We start from the raw sequence: 13909 nt of genomic DNA on the forward strand, positions 1-13909 counted from the left end.
AAGCAACTGATGCTGGCGTGGATGTGGCGAGAAAGGGACACTCCTTCACTGTTGGTGGGAATGTCCACTGGTTCAGCCCTTCTGGAAAACAGTATGGACGATTCTCAAAAAATTAGAAATTGAGCTCCCATTTGACCCAGCAATACCACTCCTGGGAATATATCCCAGAGAGGCAAAAATGTATAGTTGAAGTGACATCTGCACTTGTTTGTTCATTGCAGCCCTCTTTACAATAGCCAGAAACTGGAAGAAACCTGAATGCCCAAGAACAGATGACTGGTTAAAGAAACTTTGGTACATCTACACAATGGAGTACTATGTAGCTCTTAGAAAAGATGAAGTCATGAAATTTACATACAAGTGGTACAATATGGAAAGTATCATGCTAAGCGAAATGAGTCAGAAAGAGAGGGATAGACATAGAAAGATTGCATTCATCTGGGGGATATAAAGTAACAAAGTATGAGATTAATACCCAAGAATAGCTGAGATCAGCACCAGGAGGATTACTCCATAACTTAGAGGCCAGCCGGGTATCCTAGAGGAAAGGGCTATTCAGATAGAGAAGGGAGCACCAAATAAAGGATGTTTGGAGGATCCTCCCAGGAGGGGAGATGCATGTCGAAAGTAGACTATGGACTGAACATGTTTGCCACTCAATGCCTCTTTTGCAGACCACAACACCCAAAAGGAGAGAGAGAACACAGGGGATTGCCCTGCCACAGAGACAGGGGGGATGGGGGGATGGGGGTGGGAGGGATATTATCCATGGTGGTGGAAAATGGGCACTGGTAGAGGGATGGGTATCTGATCATTGTATAATTGAAACCAAAGCACAAAAAATTGTAAATCTACAACTTAAAAAAAAATAAAATAAAATAAAGGGAAAAAAAAAAAAAAAGAAGACCATCTGGGGTGGCAGACTGAACCCAGGTCGGCCATGTGCAAGGCAAACACATTACCATCTGTACTATCACTCCGGCCACAGACTGAATTCTTAAAACTGACTTCAAACTTTTATTGATAAATACTTTACACCCCATTTCTCCAAATTTGTTCATAACTGAGGCCATGGCATATTCCTTAAAAATCTCCAAATAAGGGGCCAGAATGATAGTACAGTATTTAGGGAGTTTGCCTTGCACTTGGTAGACTTAAGTTGTATCCCTGGCACCCCAGATGTCTCCCAAGCTCAGCCAGGAGTGATCCCTGCATAAAAAGGCCAGAGTAAGCTCTAAGCACAGACAAGTCTGACCAAAATTTTTTTAAAAAATCAAGTATTTTCTCTCATAGTCCTGCACTTCAAAACATGCTTTATCAGAAATAATTTTCATCTGAGTAACTTCCACCTACCCTTCCCTTCATCCAAATCTTCAGTTTCTATAAAGTCTTAAATATAAAGCCCTGAGTATCCCATTTTTGTTCTCTCATTTTACCTCTATCATCATATATTATTTATGGAATCATATTGTAATCACCGGTTTGCCTCTTTTCTGCTAGACTCTGAACTTCTGAAAGAGAGAACCCTTCATCTTTGTTCATTTTTATATTCTTTACTTGTCCATCATGTCCTCCATATAGCAGTATTTTATAAAACTTTTGGTGGAATAGTAGGGAGAAAATAGTCTATCAGAGGAAATAGTAAAAATAGGACCTTAATCTAATATCATGTTATAAAGGCAAAACAACTCCTAATGCGCAAAGACTCTCTAGCCTGTGATACTGACTATATTCTCTGTGCATTCTGGGTCCATTATGAAAGGCTCTTTAAAAAATGGTAACATTCCATTTTGAATTTTCTTCAAAATTCTTCAAAATTTAAAACCTACTCAAGGAAACATTCTTCCTATTACTTCAATAGGTAAAGATTTTACTTTATATTCCGAAATATCAATATTTCAACACAAGAATAGATATTTGCTTATATTTGATTAGAAACTTTGTTATATGTATATATGTGCGTGCGTGCGTGCGTGCGTGCGTGTGTGTGTGTGTGTGTGTGTGTGTCTTCTTTACCAAAACTGCCAGAGATAATATGCAATGCAAAAGTAGTAAATGGTACTTAATCCTTGCTGCTGTGTGTAACAAGTATGCCATATGTTCTTTTTGAACAGATGATTGAAAGAGCCCTCTGGGGTTCTACACTCAATGTGCCACCAAAACTGTTCTCACAGACTCAATTATTTTGTTTGTTTGATTTCTCAGCAAGGCTCATCAAAGCAGACCACTCTTTCTTTCTAGAAAGGAGAACTTGATCTGGTTTCCATATACTAAACTTCCCAGTTTTAATTCTACTTTTCTGGCTACTCCTCCGCAATATTTGGGGTAGCTATTCTCTTTTACCAATTTGTTAAACATTTGTTTCACAAGGCTGTCTCCTTTCCCCTTATGCCATTTCTCCTCTTCTCCCAGATTGCTCATTTTATCAAGTGCTTTTTATAAATACGTCTTAATAAAGGTAGACAGTACCTCATTCTGCTTTTTTTCAAAATGTATGCAATATCATAAACTTTAATGAACAAGCATGATTCCTATGGAAATACTGAGCAAGCGGCTATCGAAGAGAAGAGCAGAGGCCCAGGGAGATGTTCAGGGAGCTGGGCACATGCTTTACAGGAAGGAGGCCCAGATTTGATCCCTGGCACCACATGGTTCCGTCAGCTACCAGAGCAATCTCTGAGCACTATACCAGGAACAGTCTGAGTACCAGCAAGTGTGACCCCAAAATGACAGAGAACAAAAAATGAATAATTTTAGGGAAAAATCCTTCATAGGGCATTAAAAGGATATTTTATGACTACTGTTTATGATGACAGGTTTATGGGAAGGCTCGGGAAATTGTAGGCTAATTTTGTTCCGTAAAATGTAAGACAGCCATTGAGAACATACTAATGAATATTAAATCACTTGGGTTTGTGCAAATTGACTTTAAAACTCTGAAAAGACTATTGGTTATTTACCAAGGAAAAGTTGTAGCAGCCTCCAGGCCAGCAGAAGTGCTTCTGTGTCTAGAGCCCAGTTTAAAGAGGATAAAACAACATACCCTCAGGCAAGTGACAGGGTTTGAATAGACTACATTAAGAAGAGCAATGCCTCAGGGAATTCAGAAATTAATACAGATTAAGACATTCTGCTTCTAAGGTCTCTATCAAAAGGACTGTTCCAACAAAAAATTAAAAGTGTTGGGTGGAGGGGGTGCATACCAAGTGTTTATAAGAAATTCTTCAGCCACTCAAAAATAAAATGAAGGGACAGATAGGACTCTTGTCTTTCAATCAACAGACAGTTCGATCTATGACAACCTGTACAGAACTGCCGGGTGTGATTCAAAAACAACAACATAAAATTATGAATCAAAGCCATCTGCATGTATTACTTCAAACTGTAAATATGCAACCTTGATTTTTAAAGTATTTGGGAACAGGGCAGATTATAATTTATTCTAATATACAGAATCCAGAAATTCAGTTATAAAAACATGATTCTGTCTTTTGCACAATACACTGTATTTAGCTGGGGCATGGGGTGGTGGTAGTCACATCTGGCAGTGCTCAGGGGCTACTTCAGCTCTGCACTTAGGAATCAGTCCTGCCAATGTACATGGACTATATGAGATGCCAGAAATTGAACACAGGTAGCCTGCATGTAAGACAAGTGTCTTACTGTACTATCACTCCTACCTTAATACACTGCATTTTAAATTACCTCACTAGTTACTGAATGCATGAGAGAGTTTCCTCCAGAACACTAACATTTACCAATCTATCTTGCTGAAATTATATACTGATAAAGTTGCTGCGTATCTAATGCAAACTTGAAGATTTAATTGAAATGGTTGTTTACACACACTTTCAGAATAGAGAAACTAGCATGATCTTTCATAACCCAAACTGTGTTTCCCAAAAGCTAAACCTTCACATCTGAACTCAACAAAAGCAGAGAGGAACCTTTAAGAATATTATAAAAATGAGAAACATGTAATCAATTAATTTGGGGTACAAAATTCCAGTGGGGTACCAAAACAAAAACGGTTTTACTAAGATAGAATCCTTTTGGCTCAGAGATTCCTGAAATCATTTATAAAGGCATATGTTATCCAGGAGTTTAAGTTTCCTAGGAAGATCATAGAGATTTGTTTTAAATATTTTTGGTGTCACAATCTGTAGCTCTCTTGAACAAATACTTTCTTGTATTCACGACCGACTTAAAAATTCTCTGAAATTTGTCATGTGACTTTACCTTGCTTCCATTTTCTCTTGTCTCTCTTTCCATCTTGAGGTCAGAAATTAGAAGATTCTTATATTTGCTTTTTCCATTACTGCTGTGATCATCCAGTCTGTATTCTGAAGTCAGCTGTGCTGAGAGAGGACTGTCACTCAGGTTCAGTGGCTGCTCCTCCTGCTCCAGCCCAGTTTTGCCATTATCATTGGAGTCACACATTTCCCTGCTGTGTGTTCCCCCTGAAGTAACCGAACTGTGCCCCAGAGTCTCGTTGCCATTAAAGCTTTCTGCAGCAGAATCATCTGTTGGAAATAAAAAAATAAAATGTGTGTTTCCGTTTCAGTTACTATAATATTCATTTCTATTTCAACTAGCATTTACTGAGTTCCTGTGTTTGACATTTTGCTAATTTACATACAATGTGCATTTACCATTAGTAATCAACTTGTGCAACAGTTACTGTTATTTTTAATCTACTAGGCCCATTTAGTCACCATAAGGGTAAAATACTGTAATAGGAAAAAATGTCAGAGAGAAAAAGGAGAGAAAAACAATTCAATTTGAATCTTTAATAAGAGAAAGCACTGTAGCACTGTCCTCCCATTGTTCATCAATTTGCTTGAGCGGGCCCAGTAATGTCTCCATTGTGAGACCTGTTGTTACTGTGTTTGGCATATCAAATACATCATGAGTAGTTTGCCAGGCTTTGCCATGCGGGCGAGATACTCTCAGTAGTTTGCCGGGCTCTCCGAGAGGAGAGGAGAAATTGAACTTGGGTCAGCCAGGTTGGCCGCGTGCAAGGCAAGTGCCCCACCCACTGTGCTATCGCTCCAGCCTAATAAGAGAAAAATAGATGATAAGTTTGATTTACAGGTAAAAGGTAAAAGGTAAAGGCCCTCCCGCTGATCATCGATTTGCTCGAGCGGGCCCAGTAACGTCTCCATTGGAGACTTTGTTGTTACTGTGTTTGGCATATCGAATACGTCACAGGGAGCTTGCCAGGCTCTGCCATGCGGGTGAGATACTCTCGGTAGCTTGCCAGGCTCTCCGAGAGGGGCGGAGGAATCGAACTCGGGTCGGTCATGTTGGCTGCGTGCAAGGCAAACGCCCTTATTACTTTTTCAGTGAGAATATCCAGATTTGGTGAAAATATTCTGATAAAAATTTTATTAGAGCTAATGGTGGAGTATGCACCAATACAAGCTTTAAGAGTACATATTTTAAGGCCAGTGAGTACAGCAGGTAGGGCATTTGCATTGTGGCCTACACAGGTTCAGTCCCGAGAGTTCCATCCAGTATGCTGAGCATTGCAAAAAAGTAATTCAGAGTGTAGAGCCAAAAATAAGCCCTGAATACCTCCAAGTATGCCCCCCTCACCTCACAAAAAGTGCACATTTAAACATTGAGAGTGCACATTAAATTTCTGGCATTTTTAAGACTAAAGAGGAGTTGAATTGTCCGCAATTCTGTATAAGTAAAAGACATTTACACCAGATTATCTTGAAAAGATTAAAAATAACAAATTAGCAAAACTGAAAGATTAGTTTGGTACACTTGTAGTATAAAAATAGTATGAAATTATTCAGTAATATTTCAAAGATAAGGAAACTGTGAATCATAAAATGATTTAAGGTTAGCTATAAAATATGGTCAATACAATTTCAGTTTTATAAAAAAAAAACAGAAAAGCCTGAAAAATATAGTGGAAAATGCTAATATTACATTCCTTTTAATTGTCTGAAAATAGATGAAATAAAATTGTTTATTTTATAATATCAAAATCATGAAGATGATAGAAATAAAGAACCAAACAAGGGAAAGTGGATTTTTCTAGTTCTAAATAAATAACAAACCTATTTATGAAAAAGTTTAGCAATAAAAGGAATGAATAGCTACATAGTTTATGATGAACAGAAGATAAAAATATAAATAATTATAATGATGGGTCCGGGATGATAGCATAGCAAACAGGGAATTATACTTGCACAAGACTTAACCCGGATTCCATCCCAGTTATAACATATGGTCCCCCTGATCCTGCCAGTAGAGATCCCTGAGCACAGAGATGGGAGTAAGCCCTCCAAACCACTGGGTGCAGTCCAAAAAACAAACAAACAAACAAATATATATAATGTACCAGATTATAATAAATAAATAATTTAGTTAAAAGTTATTAGTAATACTACATAATAAGATCAAAGGACTTATAATTTTCATTCTAAATTGTTGAGTATACTGCCTTTTAATAAAACTTCCTTTTATTAAACATAATTTGTGAAAATATCTATAATCTGAAGGCATAGTATAAATCACTTGTTCATTTATTCAATAGATAATTATATAATAGCTGTTATTGGCTAAAATGGGTCTACATGCTTTGTTTATAAAGACTGCCTTCAAAAAGTTTACAGAACATTTAACTAGAATAGAAAAGCAAAACCACAATAAAATGCAGAATAAATAAGGATATGGCCCAAAACAAGGGCTCTGAAGAAACACATCACAGACACTTGCCTAAAGGAAGTGGTTGATCGTCGCATTCAAAAGATGAATAAGCCTAAGCCAGGTTAAGAAGTTTTATAAGAGTTTTCTCCACTGCAGGTCAGCATATAGAGGATCATTCTCTGTTTAGCACAGAGAATATGCTGATAGCTTAGGAGCAAGAAGTGAGTGCCCATCACAAAAGACTGGAGAAAGGGACACTTAGAAGGAAAAGAAAAAAAAAAACCTCGGGAAATGTTTTATTTTTCAAAGAACTCCTATTTTATTTTGAAAGTAAACAAAAGCAAAGTTAATTATGGTAATTGAGTGAAAAAAATGTTAGATATTACCCTGACTCTGTTAAGAATGGTTTAAAGGTGACAAAATGGAAGTTGAAAAGATCAGATAAGAGAGCTAGAAATCATCTAGGTGATAAAAAGTTTCATTTTCATAAATAATATATTTTTATTTTTATTATTTATTTATTTATTTATTTTGGGGCCACACCATACTGTACTCTGGTTCTGTACTCAGGGATCACATCTGGAAGGGTTCGGGGGACCATATGTGGTGGTATTAATCTAACTTGGGTCTAAGGCATAAGTTCTTATGAGTTGTACTGTCTCTCCAGCCCTTAAAATTATTTCTAAAAATATTTTTTGAAAGGACAGAATGCGTCAAATGGCAAAGTTGTACTATTGAATTGCTTTTATGTGCTTATCCAAAAAATGTTTCATGGGCAAAGAAAACTTACAAATAAAAAATTTAGGAGGGGTTGGAGAAATACTGTAGCAAGGAAGGTGCTTGGGTTGCACGTGGCTGACTCCTGTTCGATTCCTAAATACCACTACAAGTAATTCCTGAGTGCAGAGTCAGGGGTAACCTACAGGATCGCTGAATGTGGCCCAAACACAAAACTAAACAAAGAATCTAGGAAAATGGCTAAAATGTGATATTGCACTTTCTACAGTTCTTGACAATACTTTCTAAAAATAATGAAATAACTGAATTTGAAATACAAAATTAGATAATTTGGTGACTTTTAAATCTATTTATGCTGTTAAATTCCTACAAAAGAAAAGGGGAAAAAAAGAATAGAAGGTAATTTTTGATTATTTTATTTCTTTCTAAGAAAGACCAAAGAAACACATAATGGATATATTTAAGTCCAATTATTTAAATCACGAAGAAAATGTAGTGCTGGGATTCAAAACAGTTCAGTTACCTACAAGGCAAGTTCCACTGTACGTTTCTATTGATTCTTGTTACTACACTCTTTATTCATTTCATCACCATTTATTCATTTTCTTCAGGGAAGAATTCATGTGTTTATAATTTTAGTTTAAAATATAAACAATAAATGAGAAAATATTTTTAGACAGAGTAGTTCATTCCAGATGTTACCAAGGTAACTAAATTCAACAGCTTTACATATTTAATTTCTATATACAAGAGTATGTTTTATAAATAACAGATGATTTATTCCTTTCTAGCCAATATATATTCATATATAATTTAAATAAAAAATAGTATCAAAAACCACAATTTTATAAATAAAAATATAAAACTAAGTTTTGATGTCTACATTAGAAAATTTTAAGATGAAAAGGAAGAAATTAAGATAAAGTTGGCATTTTCATTGTCTACTTTTACATAATTATATTAAATTTATTTTCCCTTCATTAAAAATAACTATTTTGTAATTTAAAATTTAGGTTTCTGGTTTGTAATCAATTTACGCCAATCTTCGTTTTAAACTTGTAAGCTATCTCCTTACATAACATAGTCATCTCCATCCTGAGTAGCTGATGGAATATGAGTACTGGGCAATTTTACAAAAAACAATGTCCAGATTGGAAATATGGAATTTAGGTTTACAGGCCTGGAGCAGTAGTGATTTCAGTCTCGGTACTACAGCATTCAAAATAGACTCTGTATTTGCCTCCCAAGGAAAAAAAAAAAGGTAACTTATTAAAAGCGTCCAACATACCTGGCAACAAGATGAGAACATAGAAAGTGATGACAGAATAGTATGGAAGCTAGTGACATCAGGAGGGCAGTTGGATATTTGGGTTACATTTGTTCTGTGATTGATTTTGATGAGATGGTTTTAATGTGGCAGAAGGCTGTTCAAGTTAACTTGAGAATGATCTTATGTAAGTTATAATATACTATCCATAGTGAGTTTATTCATTGTCCTTTCTTTACCAAACTCTCCAATTCCTTCATCAATTAGAAACAATAAAAACCCTTTTATCAAAATTATTTATCTAAATTGTCCCCACTAGGATTTTTATAAAATAGTTTCATCAGTACCAGATTCAATGGTTTGATTTCTTTAAATAAAATGAATTAACCTGTAACAAGTGTCTAATGTTTGTATACATATAATGTGTGTACTTGTATGTGCATTCATATATATGTGTGTATCCATATATATCTGAAATCTCCCAAAGTATCTGGCCTACTTTTTTGCACAGTTACTTTCAGTAGCATTTCATTATAGCCTTATAGCCTTTAGGCCAATTTCCTTGGGCAAAATGAATGAGAAAAAAAATTCTCATTTGACGACTAGTACTGGGAAATTTTAATCCTACAATCTAGGTCAAGTGCTTATAGGGTCAAAAAAAATTTTTTTTTAATATTCTGCTTGCCCAAAAATAAACCACAGTACTCCACCTCCAGTTCTCTGATACTTTCTTCTTTATCTCATCATAAAACTTTCAAACCCTAAATATAGATTAAGCAGCTATATTCCAAAAGATTAGTACCTTAACATCCAAAATAAATCTATTTGCAAAATAAATATCAGTTGTAATTCTGCTTTATCCCTTTTAGTGAATCACTTCTGCTCAGTTTCTTTTTTAGATTGAGGCTCCTATAGCAAGTAGAAGTTTATCCATTTTAAACTTTCTCTTACATTTTACACTAAAGCTCCCTCCAAGACACAATATAGGCAACTAATTACAGAATGATATTTTACTGCTTTACCATCCCCTTGGGCTGGAGCGACAGCACAGCGGGTAGGGTAATTGCCTTGCACGCAGCTGACCCGGGTTTGATTCCTCCGTCCCCTTGGGAAAGCCCAGCAAGCTACCGAGAGTATCCCACATGCACAGCAGAGCCTGGCAAGCTCCCCATGGCATATTCGATATGCCAAAAACAGTAACCAGTCTCACAATGGAGATGTTACTGGTGCCCACTCGAGCAAATTGATGAACGACGAGAGGACAGTACACAGTGCTACCTTTCTTCCCCAACCTCAACTTTCTACCTCATTCTTACCTCTGGGTGCTTTTGTCCCTCTGATTTTTGCCGCCTTCCCCTCACATCCTTTCTTTAAATCCTCCTGATGGGCTATCCATTCTCTAAAAGTCTGTTCAGCCTTGTTCTATGTTTTAGCTTTTGTTTTCTCATATGCAAAAAATTTAATTACTGAATATAAATTATTTGGAGTGTATAAGTACTTTATACCACAAACTTCTGAAGTTAACCTGGTATACAATCTTGTATTTTTTTTTAGGTATTTGAAAAATGTAATTTGATTACCTACTTGTCTGTCTTCAACAAAACACAACACAAATAAAACATTCACATTAACTGAGGAATTATTGACTAAAATAAATCATACATATATACGGGTGTTCTGTTATTGCTGACCAGTTAAGGACATTGATTTTAAGATGAACAAAATGATACAGAGAGTATTAAAGTCATCAGAGAATTCAGTGTTTCACTAAATTACTTCTATGAGAGGACATTAATCTTTCTTTGGTTTTCTTAATAAAACCTTTGCCATTGGAGAAATAGAGCTGAATTAACTTCAAAAAGCAAACAAACAAACAAACAAAAAAGTCATCTGGCTCTTCAGTCAGTCAGGAGGGGCTAAGGGGACCATCTGGGATTCTGAGGGGTGTCAAACCTGGGTTGGTCACATTCAAGGAAAGCACCCTATCCAGTGTACTTTCTCTGGCTCACCTACTTCAATGACAATATTAGTACAGTAGCACTGTCCTCCCATTGTTCATCAATTTGTTGGAGTGGGCACCAGTAATGTCTCCATTGTGAGACTTGTTACTGCTTTTGGTATATCAAATATGCTACCGGGAGCTTGCCAGGATCTGCCATGGGGGCGGGATACTCTTGGTAGCTTGCCTGGCTCTCCAAGAGGGACAGAGGAATTGAACCTGGGTTGGCTGCATCCAAGGCAAACGCCCTACCCCCTGTGCTATGACACATTTCACCCCATTGATCGCCAGGGTTGATTTGGCTGATATGGCTGCCTAGGCGGGTGTCCCGTTCCTCCCTCACTGCTCCATGTGCGTCCCTCCTGAAGCTATGTGCTGGGTCTAAGAGGACGGCCTTCCCTGAACAGAGACCAACCGGTCTTCGGTGAAGAGTATAAGAGTAGCTGCACTCCCCCTGCTAGAACCTCCAAACAAGCTCTCCACCACAATAGTAAAATCTAACATTTTATTTACTGATTAGATTATATCTTCTACATTTACTGATTAGATTATATCTTCTACATTTACTGATTAGATTATATCTTCTACAAAGTACATATTTTATATTTTCTTTTTTGTGCTTTGTTATTATTTTATTGTTACTATTTTAGGTCATGCCAATTCATTCTTTTTTTAAATTTTTTTTAAAAAATTTAGTAGCAATTTACTTTACAAATTTACAATTTACTTAAAAAATTTACAAATTATTTGATCTACCACCCTCCTTTTGAGCACAAAGGGTAGGGCATTTGCTTTGCATGTGGCTGACCCAGGTTCAATTCCTCCATCCCTCTTGGAGAGCTCGACGAGCTACCAAGAGTATCCCGCCCGCATGGCAGAGCCTGGCAAGCTCCCCGTGGCATATTTGATATGCCAAAAACAGTAACAACAAGTCTCACAATTTTTTGTGAGACATTACTGGTGTCTGCTCAAGCAAATCAATGAATAACGGGAAGACAGTGCTACATACAGACAGACAGTAGTAATTTAAAGATACTCATGATTGGTTTCAGGAGTACAATGTTTCCATACCAACTTCTTCACCAGTGTCTACTTCCCTCCACTGATATTCCATCTCAGCCCCCTGTTTCCCTTCCATTGGACCAGTCTGGCTATATCAGAAGTTTCTTTGAATTGTTTTTGGCTGTGTGTTTATTGCTGATAGGGTTTTACGCACAACACTTTACACCACTGTTGTAGCTGTGCTTGTCATTACAGCCAACTTAATACTTTAAATTAAATTAAAACTGTACATAGATGATGGATAATATACAATTAGATGCAGCTAAAAATAATTTTTTAAGAAATAAGACATCACACATAATACACAAATTCAGTCGTGTAATTATACAAGAATTACAAGTATTGCAACTCATTCATATAACTATTTACTGACAGAGCATAAAGAACAAGTAATCTTATGTGCATTTGATGTTGGACACACAAAATAAGTAGTTTATAAAATGACAAAATGTCATGTTAAATTTAAAGTAAAGCTAAGACAATCATTGTACAACAGTTTGGTGCTTAAAGAAAAAAAAACTGGCAGCTAACTGGAGAGAAATGTTCTAGAAAACAAATTAAATGACAATAAAAATAAGAAACCATGTCATATGGTATTCTTATAAGGTCATCCCATCAGAAAATGATTTGACAATTTAAAAAAAGAAATGGCTCAGGGATTTACCATGAATTATTTTAAATTGAAAACAAGTAAAAAATTTTAAAGCACAAATTGAGTGTAAATCTTTCTTAAAGGGAGTGAAGTTTTTAAATGAAGCCAAACTTAAAGTGGTACAAAAGGTGCTTCCCTTAAAATAGAAATTTTTCAAACAACTTGAGAGAATGTTTTTTGTCTTGCCAATAATGAACTACTTTATTTTGAAAACTTGAAAAGCAGTGTTCAAAGAGCCAAGTTTGAGGGTATTTGGTTTGTTTAACAAGAATCATGGAACTGGATAAGATCTCAGCTATACTAAAATTAATCTTTAGCAAGTACTATTGGGTCTGCCTCTCAAAAATATTATTTCTTGGGAAGTTGCCAGCATCCAAATTTTTATTTTGTCTGTGAACCTTTCAAAGACCTGTTTGAGATCCTGATTACTTGTCTTCTTGTAGCAAATCAGCCTTATCTATTCTTCCTGGTGCATTTTTCTTTAGTTGCAGTGCATCCATACCACAACAAGCAACTGACTCTCACTTATCGCCATGTTCCAGAACTAAATTAGTTTTCTGATTCTACATCATGATACAGGAACTTCAACAGCTAATATGTATTGTGTAAGAGACCACCATAGTTTCTCACATAATAAAAGAAAAGTTTGGGGGAACAAAATAGTGGAATTATGTATTTCTTGGTAATAATTATAATGATTGATATGGGATAGAAACCACCTTGAAAATATGGGGATCTACATTCTCTGTGAGTGGAAATATAGATTATGGAGCATATTAATATTCACATTTCAAACAGAAAAATAGCTTGAAACTTGATCTTTTTACAATGGTGGCATATCCAACAGTATGTTTGCTTTTGCTTTGTGGGAGGGGGCTGTCTTTTTGTTTTGTTGGTTTTTGTTTTGGGCTACACCTGGTGGTGCTCAGGGTTTCCTTCTGGCTTTGCACTTAGGGCTCACTCCTGGTGGACTTGGAGGACAAGAGAATTAACCCAGACCTGCTGTGTGCAAGGCACACACCCTACCCACTGACCCAGACAATAGGTTTTATCTGGCTTAGAGGGCAGTGAAAGTGTTTCTCCACTAAATATTCATAGAGACAAAACTAACTTCATCTAATTGGCCATTTTGAACTGAATATACTGGGTCATTTGAACTTCATATTTAGGAGCCAGAAAGATAGTGTAGCAATTAAGGCACATGGATTTGCATGTGGCCAAACTATTTTCAATTCCCAGTGCCACATGATTCCTCAGCACAGATTTTTTAAAGAAATAATTTGCTGACTGCTCTTCTGACTGAATAAGAATTATATGTTAGCTCAAGGGAGAGAGGTGCCACTTTCTACTCGGCAAAAGAAATATACTATCAAGTCAATCCTCATAGGCAGAAGGAAAAACTTATTCCCTGATAATACCTACCTCTGAATTGTTTAATAGCTATCTAAAGAAGAAAACAAAAGATGAAGTAGAAACAGAAATAGATGACTCATTATACTAGTGGTGACACTGAAACTGATGCAGA

General features: G+C 36.2%; 1 protein-coding gene across 8 annotated transcripts in view; it reads right to left on the reverse strand.

Moving 5' to 3' along the window:
- Positions 1-13909, reverse strand: part of NOL4 (nucleolar protein 4) — a 313852-nt gene that overhangs the window by 135754 nt on the left and 164189 nt on the right. For all 8 annotated transcript variants that reach the window (XM_056138036.1, XM_056138035.1, XM_056138034.1 and 5 more), the window contains one exon: positions 4240-4523. In XM_056138036.1, coding sequence (XP_055994011.1) covers positions 4240-4523 — 284 coding nt within the window. The remainder of the gene's footprint in view (positions 1-4239; positions 4524-13909) is intronic.

The sequence above is a fragment of the Sorex fumeus genome, unplaced genomic scaffold (genome assembly GCF_029834395.1).
Source record: "Sorex fumeus unplaced genomic scaffold, SorFum_2.1 ptg000128l, whole genome shotgun sequence".
In the NCBI taxonomy this organism is placed as follows: Eukaryota; Metazoa; Chordata; class Mammalia; order Eulipotyphla; family Soricidae; genus Sorex; species Sorex fumeus.